General features: G+C 46.7%; 1 protein-coding gene across 1 annotated transcript; it reads right to left on the reverse strand.

Moving 5' to 3' along the window:
- Positions 1-318: 318 nt before the first annotated feature.
- On the reverse strand, positions 319-18,067 carry LOC311175189 (olfactory receptor 14A16-like; the record flags this gene model as incomplete). The annotated part of the gene is made up of 3 exons (XM_084240104.1): positions 319-960; positions 11,342-11,514; positions 17,941-18,067. 3 exons carry the CDS (start codon positions 18,065-18,067, stop codon positions 319-321), a joined length of 942 nt encoding a protein of 313 aa, XP_084096230.1.
- Positions 18,068-25,419: the final 7,352 nt, after the last annotated feature.

Consider the following 25,419-nt stretch of genomic DNA (forward strand, 5'->3'; position numbering starts at 1 on the left):
GTGAGCGAACTGCTAACAACTGAGATGAAGCCCAACCATCCCCTTTCGTGGCTGGGAGCTACAGAAATGGAGACCAGCAAAAAGTGGTTGGAAGCTCAGTTACCTCCAGTATACACAGAATATCAAAGTGCACATAAGGGTTAAAAAGAGGAATAATCAATGCTAACAGAGCATATGAGCAGCAGACTATCCTGGCCATCTGATACACAAGGTAACGTGAGGATATATGTTGCTTATATAATTGTAAAAACATAAAAGGCAATATAATGTGAAAATTTAAAATAAGTCTCTCATAAAGGGGACATGAAGTCATCTTCTCTATTTCATTTTGGTGAGAGTCCCCTTCATCAGTCTCCCCACAGCCGACTTCATGGCTTGGTTCCTCAGACTGTATATGACAGGATTAAAGGTGGGGGGCACCACCGTGTAGAACATAGAAATGACCAGGTCAGACATGGACGGAATCTCTGAGGTCGGCTTCAGATGAGCAAAGCATGCAGTAGAGACAAACAGCACCACAACCAGCAGGTGGGGAAGGCAGGTGGAGTAAACTTTGGCCTTCCCTTCTGTGGATGGGATCTTCCTGACAGCAGAGAAGATGTGGACATAGGAAATGATGATGAAAGTCAAAAAGCACAAATCCGTCACTGCACTGATGATAATGGGGACAAGTTCACTCATTAAATTTTCTGAGCAGGAAATAGCTAATAAATGGGGGATGTCGCAGAAGAACTGGTGGACAACATTGGACCCACAGTAGGACAAGGAGAAGATTCCAGCTGTGTTCATCACAGCCAATATACCCCCACCCAGCCAGGACACAGCTGTCAGCTGCACACACCTGTCCCTGCTCATGATGACATCATAGTGCAGGGGGTGGCAGATGGCAGCAAAGCGGTCAAGGCTCATCACTGTGAGCAGGTGCATCTCTGAACCTGCTGATATGACCACCATAAAGACCTGGAGGACACAGCCTGGGAAGGAGATGGAGCTGTTGTGCCTCAGAGAGTTGGCAATGGACTTGGGGACCGTGGCTGAGAGGAGACAGAGATCCGTGAAGGACAGACTCCTCAGGAAGAAGTACATGGGGGTGTGGAGGTGCTGGTCCAGGGTGGTGATGAGGACAATGAGCCCGTTCCCCAGCAGGGCACAGAGGTAGACCAGGGAGAAGAGCAGCGGGTGTAAGAAGACCATGGTCCCCTGGGTGGGGAACCCCAGGAGGACGAATTCTGTCATGGCCGTGAGATTGGTCACCCCTGGGGCCGTCATCTGTGTAATAAATGTGGAGAGGAAGAAATCAGCACTGCCCTGTCTCTGCAGACTGAACATAACTGGGCTTCTCATATGACAATCACACTAGCTACTCACCACCCACACCCTTGGTGCTCCCGTGTCTCCATCTCAAGTCATTCTCTGAGTACTGTGTCCTGACAAACTACTATATTTCCAGTTCTTCTGAAGGAGATTTGTGATGTTGTCCAAACAGCTCATGTTAGAAACACTGAGATTGGACACTTCCCCTTCCCCTCAGAAACCACCCGACTGTCCTCCGACATCTCTCCATAACCTGCCCAGCATCTCTGTTATTACTGTTGCTCCCACACCCTCAGTGCCTCAGGATCCCTGGTCAGGCCTGCCCAGAGCTGAAGCCACATCTGAGGAGGAAACTCACTGAACCTCCTCCCTCCACCTAGAAAACTTCAATCCATGTCCTGCCCTCGAGACACTCACTGTAGAGACCTCCAACATCTGCACTCGTGTTGAGGACTCAGTAGACACTCGGCAGTCATGTGGGTCTGCTAGTCTTAAAGGGCCTGATGGGCCGCCATCTGGGGTACATGGAGCTCTGCCCTCAATACAAGGACAGAACAGCATGGTTACTTATGCGACCTAAAAGAGTGGAGGACACCAGACCCCACAGACTCAGTTGAAATTAAGCAAGAGCAGGAGCTGATGACCCGGAGAAAGGGCTACATTGGGAGGTATGACGGGAAGGCCGGGCCCCAGAGACAGGGCAGTGGGACACCTTGTTGATAAGGTTAGAAACATGGTGGGCCTGGGGTCTGGTTTCCATTGCACCAGTTTGTGGAGTAGAAAAAATATCTGGTCACAGACTCATGTCCCCCTGAAGCCCTGGGTGAGTTGGGTAAACACATTTTCAGTATCAACCCCTGCATCTCCAATGGGTGCTGTGGGATGACACTACCACTATGCAGGCAGATTCTGCTCTTTCGCCAGCATCCTGCTCTTAAGGGTGGCTGCACGTCCCCCGCTGGTCACTGCAGTGTTGTCAACCCAAATGTCACGCAGTCCCCAGCACATACGCAGACACTCATGAAAGGAGTTGTCTTAACATCCAATTCCTGTGATGATGCTTCTCCGGTCACTGGTCACCACATTGCTGCTCTGTGGGCCCTGGCTGTGGGCACTGAGACACATCTTTTCATGCTGTGATTTCCCATTGAAAGACCTTCCTCCCATCTCTCGTGATTATAAACTGGGTCTCCTGCAGAGTTTCCTCCTGGGTCACCCCCACACATCCCTCCTGCAGGATGGGCTCGTCCACCCTGGGTCCCTCCCTGGCCCCTCTGTCCCCCTCAGACTCACGCACATCTGTGCAGGGAGGAGGCCGCTCTGGGGCTGAGCCAGATGGTCTGTGCGTGTGGCTGTCCGTGCCAGTCCCAGGGCCCTGGGTCACCCGGTTGCGGGTTTGTTCCTCTCCCCAGGCCCGTGCGTGAGTGGGGATGTGTGGACACGGGGCAGCCCTGCCCTCTCTCCTCCCCTCAATCACATCCCCTCCCCCCTCTGTGGGGAGAGGAAGTGGCAGGCCCGGGGGAGGGGAGGCAGAACTTTTAGGAGAATGTGCTGATATGAAATAACTGTGATATGTTCGTGGAAATGACCCAGATGTTTGAAGAACAAAAGGGAACAGTTTAGGACACACTGTTATCAGGGACCTGGGATTCTTCTGAATGATGTAAAACATAAAGGTCTCAGGACAAATTTAGCCGTGACACATCTCTTCCCCTGGCCCTGATCAGATACTGGGACTCCTGCACGCCACAGTGTCAGGGAGTGATGAGGTCAGATCCCCGAGAAGCAGGTGTCCAGTAATAGACACAGTTGCGGCTGCACCACGTGTTGAGAGAAAGATCCTTCTCCCCAGACGCTGCCTCGAGCCCCTTGACTGTCGCTCCCCTGACGCTGCAGCCTGCTGGCGCCGGACAGGCCCGGCGCCCCTGTCCTCAGAGCAGCCCCCACCCTAGAGAGTGGGGCTCCCTGTGAGACAGACCCAATGTCTGCTCCAGGTCTCCACTCCCTGCCCCCCATCCCAGCACCCCCCAGGCCTTCCGTTTCCCTGCGCAGGAGAGGACATTTGGGTCTGGAGGGAACTGGCTCCTCTGAGCGCGGAACCCGCTGGGGCCCGGAGCCCGGTCGGGCTCATCATGGCCCCGTTTTCGCCAGCAGCGTCCCTGGGCACTCCTGCGAGTCCCCCTGTGGCTGTGTGTCCCTGACTGTCGTGGCTCTTTCACGTTCTAGAAACACTCACTGCGCTCCACACTCTAATCACAGTTCCAAAGCAATAATGATCCTGTGCCATGTGATGCACCATTAATCGAAATCCTCTCGTATGATAAACGTACTAAAAAGTGAGTATCGTTTGAGCTCCGTAAATTAAGAATAAATTATTTTCTGTCATTGAGACTCACCCCAGGATGATGCAGTTATGGGACATTGAGCAACTTGTGCTCATTTAGAATCCATTAGTTTTCATTATTTGCAAAATGAATATTTATCTGCTATGCTTTCTCAAGTCTAAAATGAAGCTTGAAGTTTTTAAACTGTCAATTCTGAAAAGATTCCCTGTAAACGGCCAGTGGCAGGTACCTGCAGCCTCGGGGGGGAAGTTCCCACTGCCGTGTCGAGTCTCTCTCCTGAGGTTGTCACCGTGGTCAGACAGAGGGTCTCCCAGCTTCTCACTCCATGGTCGGGGCTCGTGGGGACACCTCAGAGCAATCACAGGATGTCACACCCATTTCTGCACCGCCTCATGGACAGAGCAGGGCCTCAGGGCTGGGCTATTTGAGCTCTGGAGCTGGTGTCCTTGTGTTGGACACTGTCCAAAATCCATCTGTAAAGTGACTTTATTCCAGAGGGACAAGTGCGCTTTGTGAGTTGACTGTCTTAATTGGTGTCATCCTGTGCCACAATCAGCAGGTAATTGGAGCACTGTGTGTGTCAGAGGCAGTTTGTTGGTGGTTTGCACCTGTGTGGAGAGGAATGTAATTCATCCCCTTTCCAGGCTCCATCAGACTCCACTGTCCCAGGTGTAGGCCCCGTCCTAAGAGCACGTGTTGAGGAGGGAGCTGGAAAGTCACCGTCCCCACTGTGTGCCCCTCATGGGGAGACCTGGGCAGCTTGGTGTGAGGCAAAGTGAGGAAACTGTGGAGGCAGCAAGGAAGGGAAGACATGAAGGAAGGAAGGGGCGAGGAAGGGAGAGTGAGTTGGGGGGGCAAGGAGAAACTCAGCAGAAGGGATTGGCCAGGGGATGAATACACAATCATCTGAGAAAGTGATTTATTCTTGTCACTTAAAACCTGTTTATTCATGTAATTCTGTTCTGTTTTCTGCATTTGTGACTCTGCATTTAAATTACAATAATTATTATATGTTTGAATAATTATTCATTTATCCTTAACATATAGGAGTGATTATTGGGGGCCTCTGTACATGCAGTCATGTAAGTTGAGTTTCACTGTCACTATTATGGTGACTTCACATATTTGGAAAAAGTCATTTAATCCATTTTGAGGTTTTTTTGGGGGTGTCTGCTGGGAGAGAGTGATGTAGTTTCATTCTTTTGCATGTGGCTGCCCAGTTTTCCCAACCCCATTTCCACACTCTCCTTGTTGCAGTCATACTCTTGGCTCCTCTGTCGTAGAGTAACTGTCCATCTGATGTGGGTGTATTCCTGGGCTCTCATTATATTCCAGAGGTCTGTGTGTCTATTTTTGTCCCACTACCATACTGTTTTAACTATTATAGCTTTATTGTATAGATAGATGTCTGGTGGTGTGATTCCTCCATTTTCCTCATTTTTGTCAGGATTGTTTTGTCTGTTTGGGGTCTTTTGTGGTTCCATCTGCATTTCAGTAATTTTGTTCCATATCTTTGAAGATGCTATTGAAGTTCTCACTGGGGTTACCTTGAATCTGTACATTGCTTAGGGTGGGATGGCCTTTTGACAATGCCAATTCTTGTAATCATTGAAAAGGTAATATATTTCCATTTCTTTGTATTTTCCAGATCTTTAATTATATCTTAAAATTTCTTTGTGTAGAGCCTTCACCTCTTTTGCTAGGTTTGCTCCTAGGTTCTTTTATTATGTATGTATTTATTTATAAAAGAACCAGGGTACGGGCCAGATGTGTGGGAGGGTGAGAGGAGTCACTAGAGACAGAGCGGGGAACAGAACAGGCAGACTGACCAAAGTACAATGCTGAGGGGAGTAGTGGGCGTGGCAGGAGAGGTCTCACCAGTTGGCCAGGATTGAACGGGTGCTTCAGATGTTATGGACAGCTTCACAGCAAGGCGCTCAACTGCCTGTGCCACCAGGGCAGGCCCTGCTCCTAGGTTCTTAATTTTGTGACTGCAATAGGATTGTTTTATTAATTCTTTACTCTTCTGCCTCATTTTTTTTTTTTTTTGCGTATAGGGAGGTAACTGATTTTCATGTGTTGATTTTGTAACCTTCCAACTTAACTGAAACGGTTTATTGTTTTAATTAGTTTTTGCACGGAAATATGATATGCTGATCTAGTTTGGCACAATTAATCTTGAGAAAGGAGCGAGAAATTTACACTGGAGCAAGTGAAGAGTCTTCAATAAGTGGGGTTGGGTGAATTGGGTGGTAACATTCAAAAGAATGAAAACGGATATACTGAGAGATCTTAGAGTATATTATCATGCTATCCACAATAGTTTTAATTGGGAGTAATTGGGTATGAATTTGAAATCATACAACACTGAGACAGTTAATGTTTGATTAATTAAAATATTTTAATTATGTCATACAAACTTGGCAAATTTGTTGGCAATGAATATTCTCAGTATAAGGTTATAATGGTTTAATTCAGTTTCACAATTCAGTATGCATATTGAATTTTCATTGCATCCCATCACTTTTATTGACCAGTAAACTATAAGAGAATCAAGGATTAATATTCACAAAATTATCTATGGGCAAAAAAATAAAGTTAATAATACCAGTCATTTACAAGTCGTCAACCCAGAAGTTCAAAAATCAAGATTTCGCCATTTCTTCTAACCGTTCCTGGCTGCCTCCAAATTTATATTGTGCCCACCTGAACTCACCTGGGCCAAAGGCAAGATCAGCCTGACTTGCTTCTCATGGTGTGAATGTCTGAGAATGAATTAAATGTGTGATATCCAATTGGAACTACATTTTATCATGGAATTTTTGGTGTGAAATTTTGAAGTATTGGACATCACAGATGGGAAAGATCGATGGAGTCAGCAGAGAGGATCTGTAGCCAGACAGCCAGCAAAACACACCGGGCATTTTAACTTCCCAAATTTAAATCTTCTTAATATTCTTTTAAGACTTATTTCTTTAGTTATACAACAAGTACTGGGTATAGTCAGAAGCTCCGGAGGGTGAGAGAATTCACCAGAGCCAGAGCAGGGAGCAGAATAGGCAGACTGACGAAGTACACTGCTGAGGGGAGCAGCGGGCGGCAGGAGAGGTCTGAACGCCATGTGGGACCCTCGCCCGGTGGCCGGGGATCAAACCTGCGCTTCAGAGGCTGCGGGCAGCTTCACAGCCCAGCGCTCAACCACTGCGCCATCGGGGAGGCCCTTCTCAATATTCTTTGCATGTCTTTATGTCTACACTAAATGATGGTGTTATATTAATGCACGCAAATCCCGTAATTTTGTCAATTCAACCCGTACTGGGAAACTCGACCCTCTGGGTGAGGCTAGCAGATGGGGACAAACACGTGCAGGTACAGGGCGAGGCTGCGGTGCCATCCTCGGCGATGTCTGCAGACACTAGACTACGAGGGGGCTGGTGTTTCTGCTTTTGTTGTTATAGTTACAAACTTACATCCTCTTATTTGTTCCTCAAAATTCCACCTAATACATTTTCACAATGTTTTTGTCATCCTGCTCTACGCGCAGTGAACAGCTTTCACAGCCGCTCCTTCCTTGCCCTGGGTCGGGAGCGCGGATGGCACCGTGCCCGTGAGAGCGAGGGAAGCGTGTCCTCATCATCATCAGCAGCAGCCTCTGGGGCAGCGGCCCTGCGTGAGGGTGGGCGGCACGGCAGCCCCTCCAGTCACCAGTGGCCCGTGGGCGCCTCACAGCACGCATGGGGCCAGCACGCTGACAGCAGCCTGGCCTGGGAGACACGGCCCGAGCACAACCCGCCCCACACTTCTGGGCTCCTGGGTGCAGGACAGCAGGCATCTTCCGCGGTCAGGCGCTGCCCATGCTCAGCTTCTGCACTCCCGCCTCGTGAGCTGTTTTTGTGGATGCAGACAGTGGACCCAGGGAGGGGCAGCCATGCGCAGAATACAGATAGGACACGGTCGCGACGATGGCCCCAAAAAGCTCCAGGTCAGGCCGGAGCGCGTGGGAGGGGCAGGGTGAGGCCTGGCCCGGCCCGGGGGCGGGCCCTCCGATGGGCAGACGCGGATGCAGAGGCGGCGGGAGAGGCCCGGGCCATGTGTGGTTGGGGTGTCTCTTTCTGTGCTGGGTTTGTAGGTTTTGCGTATTTTGGACACTCGCCCTTGTCAGGTGTGTGATGTGCACAATCATCTCCCAGTGCAGGCACCCATTTTGGGGAAGGCTTCTTCTGAGGCACAGAAGCTCTCTGGTGTTGGGGGGGGCTTGTTCCTACATGCCCTTGTTCCCTGGTCCTTGGCGTGTGTCCCCAAGCACATCTGTGAGGTAGATATGCAGTGAGCAGTACCCAGGTGTGCTTTCTGGTATCTTAAGGCTTCATCCAATGCAGATTTTTAATCCATTCCAAATTGTTCAACTGCACTAATAAGGAAAATAGAAATCCAAACTGTAATGAGCTGTCACCTGTGAGAAGGGAAGGAAATAAAGGGCTCCTCACCTCTGATGCCAAATGGCGTGGAGATGTCTTCAGACGATGGAAACAGAGCTCCCACAGGTTGGATCACCCTCTGCTGGGTGTTATCCCAGATGCGCAGACTCTACAGTGCAGACAGCATACACCTGTGGTCACAGCTGCACTGACCACTGTTGGTGGCCATGGCCCCAACCCAAGTGCAGTGCACAGAAGAGTGAACAAACAATGTGGGTCCACACTCAGTGGAATACTACACAGCTATTAAAAAGATGAGTCCATGCCCTTTGGGACCAAAGGAGGACATTGAGCTGCGTATGCTAGTGAGATACATTACAAAGTGAAAGACATTGGTGGTCTCACCCATATGTGGAAGATAATATAAAAATTCAATAACTGAAAAAGTATAGTAGCAAACAGCACATGGAAATGTTGGACTGAGTGCAAAATTTTGCTCATTACCAGAGGGAACCAGGGAGGAGATAGGAGTGTGGTTGGAGGGGCCGGGCACTGCAGGGCATTTAGTAGATTCTGAGTGGACACTTGTGCGTGTGGGGGAGTGAAAAGTGTCCCACGATGAAAACAGTACAAAGTGTAAATGTCATCCTTGATAAGAACATATAACAAATTAACGTGACATTGCAATGACACATTCATGGTAAAGATCCCTTCTCAACAGACACTGGATTTGTTTAAAGAAAAATAGAAAATACATTAACAGGAATCTGACCAGGGAATGATGTCATATCCCAAGGGATGGCAACTGTGATCTCATACTATCACTGAAATGAATATTACTTTGAGTGATTTTCTTTTTTTTTCTGTTTATTTTTAAAAAGATTTATTTATTATATATATAAGAACTGGGGTACAGGCCAGAGGTGTGGAGGATGAGAGGATTCACCGGAGACAGAGTGGGGAGCATAACAAGCAGATGTACTGAAATATACTGCTAAGGGGAGCTGCAGGAGAGCAAGGAGAGTTATGCTGCACCATGTGGGTAGCTCCCTGGCCTGGGATTGAACTGGTGATTCAGTGGATGCAGATAGCTTCATAGGTTGCATCTTAACCCTTTGCACCGCCAGAGAGGCCCATAATTTGAGTGATTTTCTAACTCATGTTTAATTCTGAAATTTGAATGGACTAGTCAGGTTTTGTGGTTAACTACACATATTATTATAAGAAATATTTTTTATGGACAAATATGTGATAATCAATCAGGAGAGTTTGGAAACACAGTGACTTGTTCCAGAGAAAGTACTTGAGAGCAAGAACAACAAGGCCAGCTCACATTCTCAGGGTTAGGGAAACAATAACACTGAGTGCAGATGTGTAGAATGAACAAATATTGCCCGGCTTTATTTTGAATGATGTTTTACATATTAAAAAAAACATATTTTCCTTGTAGAAGAAAACTGGGCTTAAGTGTAATCTACAAGAAGGTCAAGAAGAAGACCTGGTATAGGATCAAGATACAATCTGGAAAAATAAGGAACCTAAAAATAAGTACAAAAATTAAAATCATAAATTTTTAAGTAGAAATGTACTTCTTCAAAAATAATTCAAATAACTTTACTTTTGAAAATTCCACATCAAGGGAATGTTAGTTACATTAGCATCAAAACAGGGCATCATACAAATTAATGTTCCCATCAATTCCAGGATTCAATCATAGATTCCGACTAACCAAGAAAACTCCATCCTTCCATCTCTGGCACAGTCAAGTGTGGTTTCCCATTGTAATTGGAGCAGAAACATGAACTTCTCCTAGAGGAAAATGCTCAGTTAGAAATTGTGAGGGGGCCTCCCCTGGTGGTGCAGCGGTTGAGCACTGGGACACGATGCTACCTGCAGACTCTGTAGCACCGGTTCGATCCCTGTTCACCGGCAAGGGTCCCACATTGTGTGCAGACCTCTCCTGCTGCCCACTGCTCCCCTCAGCAGTGTACTTGCTCGGTCTGCCTGTTCTGCTCCCTGCTCTGGCTCTGGTGAATCCTCTCACCCTCCTGCACTTCTGACTATAACCAGTGCTTGTGTAGATAAATAAATAAACAAAGAAAGAAAGAAAGATATCTTAAAAAAAAAAAAAAACTTGATAGGCCAAGTACATCAGCACTTAAAAAAAAAAAGAAAGGAAATTGTGAGGGATGGGGGGACCCCACTCTCTGTCTCCCCTCCACTCCACAAAGATGGGCCTCTCAGTAGAGACACACATTGGCTGTGGGAACCGAGTGCCCATGACTGGAATCTCGTGACCATGCACTCTCAAGGACTACCCCTTTTACCACTTCTTCATTTTTGTAAATTTGGTAATGCCTGAGTTCTAGAAAATTCTCTCTACACCAAATAAATGTTTTTAACCATGAGCTAGTTTCAGTCTATGAATACCATGTAGGGAGGGGTTGGGGAAAGGATTGTAGTATTTTAGGAAACAGGAGTTTTTGGAAGAATATGAGAATATAAATTTCTGGAAAAGGAAAAGTTCTAATGCAAGAAGCCTATGCTTTATAAATGATGACATATAAGAGTTAGAGGGGAAAAGCTGAATTAATGAGGAGTTATAATTCTACATTATGTAATCTCACATCTTAGTGTATTTGCCATTTATTAGTCTCCCCACAGCCGACTTCATGGCTTGGTTCCTCAGACTGTATATGATGGAATTAAAGGTGGGGGGGGCACCACCGTGTAGAACATAGAAATTACCAGGTCAGACATGGACGTGGTCTCTGAGGTCGACTTCAGATAAGCAAAGCTTCCAGCAGAGAGAAACAGCACCACAACCAGAAGGTGGGGAAGGCATGTGGAGTAGACTTTGGTCTTACCGTCTGTGGATGGAATCTTCCTGACAGCAGAGAAGATGTGGACATAGGAAATGATGATGAAAATAAAACAGCACATACTCCAGACCACATTGATGAGAATGGGGACAAGTTTGTTCATCAAATTTCCTGAGCAGGAAATAGCCAATAACTGGGGGATGTCACAGAAGAACTGGTGGACCACGTTGGACACGCAGTAGGACAAGGAGAAGTTTCCAGCTGTGTTCATCACAGCATAGAGACCCCCACCCAGCCAGGACACAGCTGTCAGCTGCACACACCTGTCCCTGCTCATGATGACCTCATAGTGCAGGGGGTGGCAGATGGCAGCATAGCGGTCAAGGCACATTGTTTTGAGTATGTGCAGCTCTGTGGTTGTTGTAAAAATCATCATGAAGACCTGGAGGACACAGCCCAGGAAGGAGATGGAGCTGCTGTGCCTCAGAGAGTTGGCAATGGACTTGGGGACCGTTGCTGAGATGAGGCAGAGGTCTGAGAAGGACAGAGTCCTCAGGAAGAAGTACATGGGGGTGTGGAGGTGCTGGTCCAGGGTGGTGATGAGGATGATGAACCCTTCCCCAGCAGGGCGCACAGGTAGACGAGGGAGAAGAGCAGCTGGTGCAAGAAGCCCATGGTCCCCTGGTTGGAGAACCCCAGGAGGAAAAATTCAGTCACGGCCGTGAGATTGGTCATCCCTCGAGCCATCATCTGTATGAAAGAGAAGAGCAAGAATTGTCAAATCTTCAAGTATTGAGCATAAGATGAGTTATAAATATAGGATAATGATTCAAACTATTTACCAGGTAATTACTCCTTCTAGGTGCTATGGAATCTCATATCCTCCTCTGCATGTCCTGCTAATTCAAACTTTTATTTCCTTCTCATGTGTCATTATTATGTTGTCCCAATTGTTTCTGAAATTTGGTAAAGACCAGAAAATTTCAACTCTCCCCTACAAACATGAACAAATCAGAATCTCACATGTATCAATAATCCCAAGTGAATGCCCCTCCCCACAGCCCCAGGCCCAAGGCTCCCCCTCCTGCCCAGGCCCCAGCATCTCGAACAGCACACCTCCCAGAGGTTGTCCAGGGCACAGCCCCAGCGGACACGTGACCATGTCCAGCCTCTCCCCACACTGGAGAGCCTGTCCCTGCTCCTCCAGCACAGCCCTGGTCTGAGGAGGCCCCCAGGGACGGGTGTGCAGGGAGATGGGTTGTGGGGATTCCCCGTTTTCCTGTTCCCCAGGACTCGACACTGTCCTGGAACTGAATGATCTGGGCTCAGCATCCCCGTGAAGCGTGTCCTGATGCCTCCTCTGTCAGATTCCTGCCCCTGTGGCCTCACTGCTGCCTCCAGGTCCGTCCCCTCGTCCCCTCATCTCCCTGCCCCTGACTCCCCACATCTGAGGACCCAGAGCCCACGTTTCCTGTAGAGTCTCCTACTGGGTCACACCCACAAGGCCCTCCTGCAGGATGGGCTCATCCACCCCGGGTCCCTCCCGGCCCCTCTGTCACCCTCAGACTCATGCACATCTGTTCAGGGAGGAGGCCGCTCCAGAGCTGAGCTGGACGGTCTGTGCGTGTGGCTGTCCCTGCCGGTCCCAGGGCCCCAGGATCACCGGGTGCAGGTTTGTTCCTCCCCCCAGGCCCGTGTGTGAGTGGGGACATCTGGACATGGAGCAGCTCTGCCCACCTCTCCTCTCCCAAATCTCCCCCTCTACCGCCTCTGTGGTTTGATGGAGGGGCATGCCCTGGGGAGGGAGGATTTTTAGGAGAATGTGGGAAATAAACTTGTAGGTATACATTAGTTTGAACATTTAAAATTACTTTAATAAAAATAATATTATCAGTAAGGGCACAATGTAGTTTTGATGTGAAATCTTATCATTTATTTAAATATTTATAATAATAAGATAAATTTTGACATATAATTCTGCTAAAATACTGTCACTTCTTAATTTTACAATATCGCTAACAATCTGTGAGTGACGGAGTTTTGGAAAAATTCCAAGTTCATGTCCATAAATAGACATCCCTGCCAGGCTCACATTAGTGTCAGAGCCATGAAACCATTAACGGCTGTTGCTTAAAATGTTTTTGAATTTCTGCTTGACACCTATGTGTTGTAATTTTTTGGGAAAAAGGCATAATGCTCCGAATTTTAACAATAAGTATTTTAAATTTCATCTACATTTCTATTTTTTCATCTTATATATATTTATCATTATAATTCAATTAGTTTTTTTATGATTTTATTTAATGCTTGATATTCACTCACTGTGCTGAATGCTAAATTTAGTTATTAAACAATATTATCATCGGCCACAATTCAAAACATTCTCTATGATAGATGTATTACATGTCACAGACTTTTGAAGAGTTAATGAAAAAGTTAGTTTCTCTCATTGAATATTATCCCATAAAAAATATTGTGGCGTGAAACGGAACTATTTGGGAACCTTGAGAATGTGTAGTTCTTTTCTGAAAGAATATTCTAACTACGGTGCTTTCTGAGATGTGAAATGAAGCTTGAAATCTGAAATCTTTCATTCTGAATGAATTCTCCTTGAAAACTGTTTAAGAGCTAAATAACTGCAGTCTGGGGGGAAAGAGTCCATTGCCCTGTCGAGTCTCTCTCCTGAGGTTGTCCCCATGGCAGGACAGAGGGTGTCCCGGCCTCTCACTCCATAGTTGGGGCTCGTGGGAAGCCTCTGAGCACTCACAGGATGTTGCACCCCGTCCTGCGCCACCTCATGGACAGAGCAGGTCCTCAGGGCTGGGCTATTTGAGCTCTGGAGCTAGCGTCAGTGTGTTGGACGCTGTCCAGATTCCAGCCCTCAAGGACCTTCCTCCAGAGGGACAAGCACATTTTTTGTTGTTGTTGACGGTCTTAATTGGCATCATACTGCAGCACATCCCAGTGATAATTAGTGCACAGAGGGTGCCAGAGTCAGTTCTGTTAGTCTTGACTCCTGTGGGGACTGAACTGTGGTTCCTCCCCCTCAGACTCCATCAGCCTCCACTGACCTGCCGTGGGGACCAGGTGCTGGTCCCATTATTAAAGACAGTGTGGGTCCACATGGTGGGTGGGCCCAGCTCAGGGTTCATTGGTTCCATGACCCGTGCTGACCTCCCCAGACTTGAGGGGACAAGGCTTTGACCTCAGCTTCTGGCATGTGTTCGCTGAGAGGCCCACCTTCCAGGCCTACAATTCCCCCCTGTCCACCAGAGGTTGTTCCCCAGCCCCCAACCTGGGGCTGTGCCTGGCTCTCCCGGTTGCCCTGGGAGGCTCCTGCCTGCATGGAGGGGGGGTCCCCTGCACACTCCGTCAGGCGGGTACCCTACAGGCAGAGGACACCCCCTTTGCTCCTACTCAGTGGATGATATGATTGCGGGAACAGGGCCAGGAGATAACGCTGGGCTGGTGTCTGAAGAGGGTTTCAGGAAGAACATTGTGGGGTACCTGGGGGAGGGGCAACTGAGGCTGCTCCCTCTGGGTATCATGGGGTAATCTGTGTAATCTGAATGATCTGTTCATGACTTGAGAAAAAGTATAGTTAGTCCTTCCTCCTAATCTCGGCTGAGAAAATCTTCTTGTCATCCAGGAGCACATTCCCCACATTTAAGTCTCTCAGAAAACAGACTCGGACCACATGGATTTGGGTATCCAGCACACGCTGAGGGAAGGGGACACGACGGAAAGTGTGGGCTGAGTGTGAGGAGCAGAAGTGTCATAATCGGCAGCTCTCAGAGGTCCCAGGAAGCAGCAGGACAGAGTCCACCCAGCTTATTAGACATTAATGCTGAATAATGACATGATCACGCCCTGGACTCCACTGACCCCGCAGGATGAGCCCATACCTGGACGGGAACAAACACATCCATGCGGGGGTCAGGACACGCCTGCAAAGCTCAGAGCAGGGTCTGGACCTGAATCCTCCTGCCCATGACTCTGCAGGCACCGGGCATCCTCCTTAGAGACTGTCCGCATCGGCCTTGGAAGGTGTCTCGACTGGGGTGCTGCTCCCTGTTGTGGAGGGGACACACGTGTGTGGATGGACACTTGCTCTTGTCAAGATTTTGGGGTGCCCATGGTTTCTCCCCACACAGGGCTGTACTCACAGCGGTTTCCGAGGCCCAGGAGTGCTCTAGTGTGGTGGGGCCTCTTGTTCCTACGTGCTCTTGTTCCCTTCTCCTTGGACTTGTGTTTCTGTATACATTCTGGGGTCTGTGTCCTCTAGGACATCGCACCATGCTTTCTTTCTGCTATTTTATGGTTTTGGGTCCTATCATGATTTCAATCCACACAGTATTGTTCAACAACATGAAGGGTGAGAGAATACAAATTAAACTGCAGTGACTTGTCACTCTCCTCTCAAGCAGGGACCAGTCAAGAGACTGGACACAACATAAGGTGAGGGAGGGAGAGAAAGGGCCTCTCACCTCTTTTGGGAAAATGGCTTGGAGATTTCTTTGGTCTACAAAAACAGAACAACCATAGGATGGAGCAACCTCTGCTAGGTATTTGTCTCAGATGCCCAGACACTAAGAGGCAGACCACATACACCTGTTTTCACAGGCACGCCATACACCATTGCTGTTCATGGCCCCAACGCAAGTGCCGTGCACAGAGGAAGGAATAAATAATGTGGGACTACACTCAATGGAATATTATACAGCTATTAAAACCATGAACTCATGTATATGGATGAACACGGATGGACTTTGTGGTGATTTTATAAAGTGAAATAACAGACAGCAAGAGACAGATAGTGGATGGTCTCATTCATCTGGGAATAGAAATTACAGAAATCCTATAGTACAAAATGCGGCAAAAGCAAATCTTGGACTAGGGAAAACATGTAGTTACCAGAGGTAACAGGGGGTGGAGGGTGGGCATGGAAGTGGATGAGGTAGTAATGGGTGTTTGGTGGAGTGCAGGGGCTCTGTGATTACAGAGTAGGAAACAAACCCCAAAATGAAAGCCACCAAAACCCGTGAATAAAGCATTTATTTGATGGTGGCAAGTTATAACTTCATGACTTCATATTATGTCACTCATGAACTCAAATTCCCATCTCAAAAGACAGAAGTTTTGTCCAAGTGAAGAATGAAAATATTTTAAAAAGTGGAGGAGACTGAAATAAGGATCCCAAGGGGATAGATCTTTGCTCAAATACATTCATTGAAATGAATGCTTATTTGAGTGATTTTCTAGCACATGTTAGTGCTAGAAATCTGAAATCTGAATGGACTTGGTCTGGTGGTTCCCATATATATTTTTAAAATAAATGATTTCTGGACTGAGTATGTAATGATCAGTTAGGTGAGTGTGGAAACACAGTGACCTGCTCCATGAAAATACTCTTGAGGGAAGAACATCAACCCAGCTCATGGTCTCAGTAGAAGGAAGACGGTAATGAGAAGGTGAGTATTTAGGGTACAAATGATGTACAAGAATAAATATTTACAAATAGTGTCATGCTGACCTTTACATTATGTTCTTTACATAGTATAATAGATAGCTATTTCCAAAGCAGAAGAAAAGGGAAGTGAATGTCATCTACCAGAGTCAACAAGAAGTCCTGGCGTAAGACTCAAAATACAATTTCAGAAACTAAGGGAACCCAAAAATAAACCCTTTATTTGATGTGTATAAAAAATATATATTTGAAAAGTAAAAATGTAGTTCCTCAATAAATATCATACACTTTTTACTTTTATTGTAGTACTTAAACAGTGTAGTCCTGTTGCAATCAAATCAGGCATCATAGAAATTAATATTCACATCAGTTGTAGGGGGTAGTATAGACTCCATTTTCCCCAAGGAAGCTTCCATCCTTCCATTTCTGGCAGAGTCAACTGTGGTTTCCATTTGTCTTTTGAACAGAAACATGAATGTCTCTTAGAGGAAGACACCCCAATATAATTGTAAAGGGTGGGGGACACCACTCAGCTGTTTCCCCTCCCCTCCACAGGATGGGTGGGTTCTAGAGCATTCTCTCTATGCAATTTTTTCTATGTTTTCAAACATAAGTGGAAATTCAGTTTATGAACATCACATAATTGGAGGTTTGGCAAATGATAGCAGTAATTAGGAAAACTTTACAGCTTATGGAAGAATATCAGAATATAAATTCCTGGAAAAGGAAAAATCCTAATGCAAGAAATCTGTACTTTATAAACAATAACATGTAGAGGTAAAGGGAAAAACTGAATAAATGAGTGGCTGTAATTTTAGATTGTGATATCTCACATCTTATACTATTGGCCCTTCAGCAGTCTCCCCACAGCCAACCTCATGGCTTGGTTCCTCAGACTGTATATGACGGGATTTAGGGTGGGGGGCACAACCGTGTAGAACACAGAAATGACCAGGTCAGATATGGACGGTGTATTTGAGCTTGGCTTTAAATGAGCAAAACTTCCAGTGGAGAGAAACAGCACCACAAACAGCAGGTGGGGAAGGCAGGTGGAGTAGACTTTGGCCTTCCCTTCTGTGGATGGGATCTTCCTGACAGCAGAGAAGATGTGGACATAGGAAATGACGATGAAAGTAAAACAACCCAAATCCAATGTCACATTAATGAGAATGGGGACAAGTTCGCTCATTAGATTTTCTGTGCAGGAAATAGACAATAACTGGGGGACATCACAGAAGAACCGGTGCACCACAGTGGACCCACAGTAGGATAATGAAAAGGTTCCAGCTGTGTGCATCAGAGAGATGACACCCCCACCCGGCCAGGACATAGCTGACAGCTGCACACACCTGTCCCTGCTCATGATGACATCATAGTGCAGGGGGGGCAGATGGCAGCATAGTGGTCAAGGCTCGTCACCGTGAGCAGGTGCATCTCTGTAATTGAAGACATAATCACCATTAAGACATGGAGGACACAGCCCAGGAAGGAGATGGAGCTGTTGTGCCTCAGAGAGTTGGCAATGGACTTGGGGACCGTGGCTGAGATGAGGCAGAGTTCCGTGAGGGACAGACTCCTCAGGAAGAAGTACATGGAGGTGTGTAGGTGCCCATCCAGAGTGGTGATGAAGACGATGAGCCCTTTCCCCAGCAGGGCACACAGGTAGACCAGGAAGAAGAGCAGTGGATGCAGGAAGCCCATAGTCCCCTGGGTTGGGAACCCCTAGAGAATGAATTCTGTCATGGCCGTGAGATTGGTCACCCCTGGAGCCGTCATCTGCATAAAAATATTGAGCAGAATAAAACATGACACCTGCAAGGACAGTCACAGGCGTGCCCCGGAGGTACCTCTCAGGGTGTGGAGTGGAGCAGCTCCGTGTCTCTTGCTCTCTGTTGAGCCTTTTGTGTTCAGCTCCTGAAACATGCCTTTATCACACAGTATCTGGGATTGGAAAATGAGGGACATTTCAGCTGATCTTAGGATTCTGCTCCAGTTGAATCTCATAGTCAACCAACAGTCCCTCCCTATGGCCCCAGCCCCGGTGCTCACCCTACATGTGCAGGTTTGTTCAGGCCCATGCATGAGTGGGGATGTCTGGACACGGGGCAGCCCTGCCCACTCCCCACCTCCCCCCAATTCCATACTCTTCTCCCTCTTGGGGTTGACGGAGGGGCAGGTCCTGGTGACTGTAAGATTTTTAGGAGAATGTAGTTGTATATAATTACTGTAAGATATAAGAGAAACAATTCCAGCTAATTTAATGAAAACAAAACAAAAAAAAAAAACCTCAACTCAAAAAATGTTATAGCCTAGGGAAAAAGCTTTTTCAGTGGTCTAGAATCCATATTTATATTGAGAAAATTAGATTTTATATAACTCTGCGGTTGTATGGAATTAAAATAAAAACAAGATCACATCCATAATAAATAAAACAAGAACAAACTACAGATCAAGGGGGACAAGAAATATTTCAGGCACCGCACCCCGTGAATGGGAACTGTGGAGAACCTTGCAGGAATCACCAGGAAGTGAGCAAACAGCTCCAGGCACCACTAGAAAAAGACAAGGACTCTTCGAGAGACCTGCAAATAGCCCAAGGCCGGCTGGTAAGCTTGTGCAGAAAAACGACACATGCTGCAAAAGTACATGTGTATCGGGCCTCCCCTGGTGACACAGGTGGTTTAGCGCAGCACTGTGGAGCTGAACGCAGCCTCTGCAGCGTGGGTTTGATCCTGGCCAGCAGGCGAGGGTCCCACATGGCGCTCAGACCTCTCCAGTCACACCCACTGCACCCCTCAGCAGTGTATTTCATTAGTCTGCCTTTTCTGCTCCCCACTCTGTCTCTGGTGAATCCTCTCATCCTCCCATGCATCTGGCCTGTACCCGGTTCTTGTATAAATAAATAAATAAATCTTAAAAAAAAAAATTTATGTGTATCACAACTGCCCAGGTCCCCGCGACCACAACTTAGCTTTGTGGGGAGATGCACCGGAGCTGTCACTGAGGTGAATGTCCCTCACTGAGTAATCAGAAACCAGGCGCCCAGACACGGGAGAAGGGTGCAATAGGCACCATTTCTGCAGACATTGAACTGGGCTACCACATGCGGCCTGTATATGAGGGCTTCAAAACTGAGAACCCGGACACGAAATTCAGGATGAGGGATCCCCACGACGGTCGGCACAGGGAAGACACGGCACCCCCACGCTGTTGAGGTGCTCCACGACACCCCCACTCTATCCCCAGACCCAAGGACACTGGGAAACATCTCTTGCGCCACCTAGCGACCAGAGCAAAATCACCAACTTCCTGATTGTTGGAAACCAGGGATCCCAAAAACACACTCAGGCTCTGAGAAAGGTAGGGCCATGCAAACGGGGCTAAGAAGGGAAATAAGGCATGGAGCAAGACCCCCATTCTGGAACTGAGAGCTAGGCGCAGTATCCAGGATGAGGGATGTGCCATAGCAGCAGGCACTGAAAAGTGACAGCCAGCATTTTGGAACTGATAGCCCTGGAACGGAGACCTACAACACAGAATACAAGGCACGGGATCCATATAGTTGTGGGCACAGCACCTGGTGAACATGGGGCAGACAGAACACCCAGCTTGAATAAGAGTCCCCGTGTGGAGGTTATCCCCTCCACCCCTCCTCCATTTCTCAGGGAACCACTGGGAAAAAACACAGGTCAGCAAGTATGGTCTCTGAGGCAGTAATCAAATCACTCCCCATTAAATTAAAAAAAAATAATATTTAAAAAAAACTTACCTTTTAAAATTATTTGACAGACACCTCAGTCTGGTGTGATGCACCTACTGTTCCAGAAGTTTGCTTCCCACAAAATTCTCACCCTCACAGAGACAGGAGGAAAAGCAAACCTCACTTGATGTCCCAGTCACCGCTGCCCACTGCTGTGCTGGCCTCTAGTGTCTGGGGTCCAGGCCTCTGGCTCACAGACTCCAGCAGACAGGCTGAAGGGCTCACTATCTCCTTCTCCTACTGCCCCCCAGGCCCTGACACCATCTCCAGGTCCCCTTCCTCAGGGACCTCACCCTGAGGGGACCAGGTGTCCCTTGTCCCTGTGGACTTCTTAATGGTGTCCCCAGTAATGAGCCTCCTGAATCATCAGCACAGTCATGGGGGTCACAGGAGACTCCAGAAGCATGACTGTGGTTCCCCTTCTCAGGCTCCATCAGCCTCCAGTGAGTGGCCATGGGGACCCAGGTGTGGCCCTGTTATCAGAGCCACTTCCACAGGGAACTGCAAAGTCACCATCATCCCCTGTGCTCCCTCCATGGGGAAACCTGCAGAGGCGGTTGTGAAGAGGTTGGGGAAGGAGGAAACAAAATAAAGTAGGATGGAACTAAAGGAGAAAGGAAAGAGGGAAGGAAGACAAAAGTAAATTCAACACAATGGAACAATAGTTGGGAAGAAAACAATCTTCTGAAGTAGAAATGGTTCATGTCATCACAAATTTACCAAGTGTGTGCTTTGGTTTATTTTTTAATGGTCTGTTATCAGCATGTACAAGTCTTCTTTGAATCTGAATTGCTACTGCTGGTGAGTGTGTGTCCTTTATCTTCACAAGGAGAGTGGCCATTGCAGTTGGAGGGGTTCTGGTGGATGGTTCTTCATGGTTTGAAATTCCTGGGGTTTGATGTCATGACTATTGTGTCTTCAAATACATGGTAAGAGGCCTTTTGTGGGTGGCCTTCACTGTGTGAAATGCTTTGGAATTCAGAGTGATGCTGCCCTTATACCACCTCATCTCTTGGTTTACATACACACATACCCAAAATTCTCTGGGCCCAGGTGTCCACACTTACATGCACATGTACAAGACTTTGGGTGCCAGCCACAGAGGCTAATGGCAGGAGGGGGCAAACAGCCTGACCTTTACCTCATATACCCTCCAATCCACCACTTCAGGATTTTTTCACTGCTCCCTAGTGCCTGGCACAGCCACCCTGTGGCCCTGGGAGTGCCGGGCAGCAGATAAGGTTGCTTTAAGCCACCAAGGCTGACAGGTCCATCCTTTGATCTTCATTTCCTGTGGTGGGCAAATGATTCTGTCCATCCCCAGGAACCAAAGTTCTCCGCCTTCTGGCAGGATTGTTTGTGCAAGTCAGTCAGTGTCATCTTTGTCACTGGGCAAGCTCCAGATGATGGATGGGGTCCCCTTTTTTTTCCTGACAAGTCTTCTGCCTCAGGGGTATGGTGGGATGGGCTTTGCAGGGTTTTCTTCTCCTCCCCACAAGGTCCGAGATGATTCCCAGGGCTTGTTCTCAATCTCCCAGACCTTGTCCACCTTCTGTGCTCCTTCAGCATCTTTAGATCTTCTTGGACTTTGGCCATCACCTGTCTCCAGCTACTCTGATGTTGTCTTTCACTCCATTTGCAGATGACACTTTGTATGTCTGCTCTCGGAGTCATATCCTGCCAACTGTGCCAATTGTTTTTCAAACATCCAAAGCCAGGTAGGTTCGTTGTCATCTCTCACAGATGCAAAGATAATTTTAGAGACTTCAGTAGATATTTACAGAGCTTTCATGCTGCATCAGGGAACAGACTCAGGTGTACATGTACAATCTGTGAAGATAAAATGAAAATGTTGTAAAGTATATATTATATGTGATGAATTAAAACACCAAAATTTGTATCACTCAAAAATCACAAGGAAACAGTATGACAGAACTAATCCATCATTATTAGTTTATATTATGTAATTATAAAATTATGAACTAGACTACAGCTATTCCATGGAAGATGTGCTAATCTCTGCGGATTTAACAAAACACATTCGAGGTCAGCCAGTGCCATGACAAGCAGGCAAAGTTCAGGAGCAGGCTTGGTTTCGAACCCCAATAACATCTGCCGACGACTCTGCCGGGAAACTGGTTGTCCTCCTTGGATATGTCTATGTTGGTTTCTTACTCACTTCTTGATTGGGGTGTCTCCTTTTTGTTGTTGGGCTGTTACATACCTTGTATGAATGGAAACCAGCCCCATGTTAGATGCATGATGTGCGCATATTTTCTCCCAGAGTAGGGGCCTGTTTTTATAGTGGTTTATGAACTCTCTAGTGTGGTGGGGCGCATTTGTTCCTGCATGCTCATTTCTCTTGTCCTTGGAGATGTTTCCCCAATTTCATATGTGGGGTGGATGTGCAATAGGGTGGCACAGTTCCTCAAGTATTTATGGCTTTGTCACATCCAAATCTTTAATCCAAATAATATTGTTCAGTAGCTCTAATTATAAGGCGAACAAAAACACAAACTAAAACTGCAATGACTTGTCACACACCCCTATGAGAATGGGCCAATCAAAAAGACTGAACACAACTGATGTTGTGTGGATGTGGAGAGAAAGGAACTCTCACCTCTGTTGGTGGGAATGTAAGCAAGTAAAGCCTCTAGGAATATGATTTGGAGATGTCCTAAGTAAATAAAAATGGGAATCCCGTAGGAACTAGCAATCTCTTTGCTAAGTTTTTATCCCAGAATGTGAAATCTCTACAATTCAGAGACACTCATGTGCACTGGTGTCACAACAGCACCGTGCACCATTGCAGAACCAGCCCAAGGGCTTTCAGCAGTGGAGTGAATAAAGTAATTGTGGGTGCATAGTCAGTGGAATTGTACACAGTGATTAAAAAAATAAAATCATATGTTTGGGACAAGGTGAGTAGAACTTTAAGTTATCTTATTAAGTGAAAAAAAAAATCAGATGGTGAAAGACAGATAGCAGATGGTCTCATCATCTGTGGGATAGAAAATACAGAAAACCAGGCCTCCCTGGTAGCCCAAGGTGTTAAGATGCAACCTATGAAGCTAGCCACAGCCACTGCAGCATGAGTTCGATCCCTAGGCAGGGAGATTTCCCACGTGGCACAGCAGACCTCTCCTGTCTCGTCTGCTGCTCCCCTCATCTGTGTATTTCACTCAGTGCACCTGTTCTGTTCTCCACTCTGTCTCTGATAAATCATCTCACCCCCCACAACTCTGGCCTGTGCCCCAGTTCTTGTATGCATAAATCAATCTTTAAAAAAAAGAAAATACAGAAAAATGACATTACAAAATACACAAAACCTATTTGCACTAGTGAATAAATTCACTGTTACCAGTTGAGACTGGGGATAGGAGAGGGATAAGGAGTAGAAACAAGTGGGCATTCATGTGGGTGTTCCCTGGAGTGTGAGGGGAGATGCACACACACAGAGGGGCAGAGATGCAGCCCGCAATAAGAAAACAGAGATGTGACAATGAGTGTTTCCTTTAAGTGGCAATTGTTAATTAACATGACCCCATGTTACCCCACTCCTGAAGTCAGATCCTCTTCTCAACAGAGTTTAGGGTTTTCTTCAAAGGAAAGACAGAAATTATGTAAAGGTTGTGAGCAGAGAGTGATTAAGTCCTGGGAGGAGGCCGCGGGCAGCTTCAAAACCCAGCGCTTAACTGCTGCGCCACCGGGGAGGCCCAAGAAAAATCTCATAATTTTGAGGACAAAAATACAAATTAATTACAGACATAAAATTAAATTGTAATTAGTGAGCATAACCAATGGAAATTCAACATAAAAACTGCTGTTGTGCATGTACAGAAGAAAACAAAAAGCAAAGAGAAAACACTAGATAGATGACTGATTGATGATAGAGCGATGGATGTATAGATCAATCAATCGATCGATTGTGGGTCAATTGATAAACAAATACAAGAGATATAGATGAATGTGGTAAAGTTTCTAAACAAAAGGTTTAGAAAGAATCTTCTAAAATTCTAGAGATCTTTCAGAAAATTTTGATCCCTTGTAAAGAAACATATAAAGTCACACCTTCTTGTTAATATTAGATGCAGGATTCCCTCGTGGCGCAAGGGCATAAGACACAACCTATGAAGCTATCTGCTGTCATGCATCACAAGTTCAATCTCTGGCCAGGGAGCTTCCCATATGTTTTAGCAGACCTCTCCTGTCTCTCTGCTGCTCCCCTCAGCAATGTATTATTTCATCAGTCTGACTGTTCTGTTCCCCATTCTGTCTCTGGTGAATCCTCTCACCCCTTGAGCTTCTGGCCTGTACCCCAGCTCTTATGGACATGTTTCATTTTGTGGATTCGATAGGAATTCCTTGTGAAAGTTGAATTTGACCTGAAGCAAGAAAAAAGTACCTGCTGCTTTGTTTGTGGGGTTCCAGAGACATCCAAAGAGGGTGAGGAAGCTTGCCTCCATTGGCAGGACTCGACAAATGGGGAAAAAAAAAAAAAGTTCTGGTAACCTGGAGAATAGGAAACTCCAGGTGGAAACCAACTTTGTTTCTGAAGCCTACACGGACTAGATGTCAATAGTTCACTCTGATCTTATATGGAGTTTTCCAGCAAAGTTAGCTAGAATTGCTGTTTGGTTACTCTGCCTTGTGATTTTATGCAAAAATAAGTAAATTGGTCTGAGAGTAGATTCAGTTTGCAAATATTTTGCTGTACTGTTGTATAAAATTGGGTCAAGGTGGAGAAAACTTGTTTTTAGAAAAGTTAAACCAGACCTCCCTGGTGGCGCAGGGTGTTAAAGACAGCATTATCAAACTATTGCCAGCCACTGAAGCATGAGTTCAATCCCCGGCTGGCCAGGGAGCTACCCACATGGCACTGCAGACCTCTTCTGCCTTGCCTGCTGCTCCCCTCAGCAGTGTATTTCAGTAGATCTTCCTGTTCTGCTCCCCACTCTCTCTGGTGAATCTTCTCACCCCCACCCCCATGGACTGAGTAATTTCCAGGAATGAGGACTATCATACTAGACACGTACGGACAACACTGGCAGCTGATTGTTATTCTCTAGCATACACTAAAATCCTGAGATCGGGGTTTAAAATACAAAAAAATAGTGGGAGTCTAGAAGAAAATGTGTGCCTATCGGTACTTATACACAACATTTTATTTACTTTTAAATTCTTGAAGTGCAACTGCTTTGGTCTAACAACTGTTGAGCAACATCTCATTCCTACTTCCTCAGGGCAGTGGAGTAGCATTTTATGACAGCAACATCAAGCCCTAGGCCCCTGG

This window comes from Talpa europaea (assembly GCF_964194135.1).
Source record: "Talpa europaea genome assembly, chromosome: 8".
NCBI classification, from domain to species: Eukaryota; Metazoa; Chordata; class Mammalia; order Eulipotyphla; family Talpidae; genus Talpa; species Talpa europaea.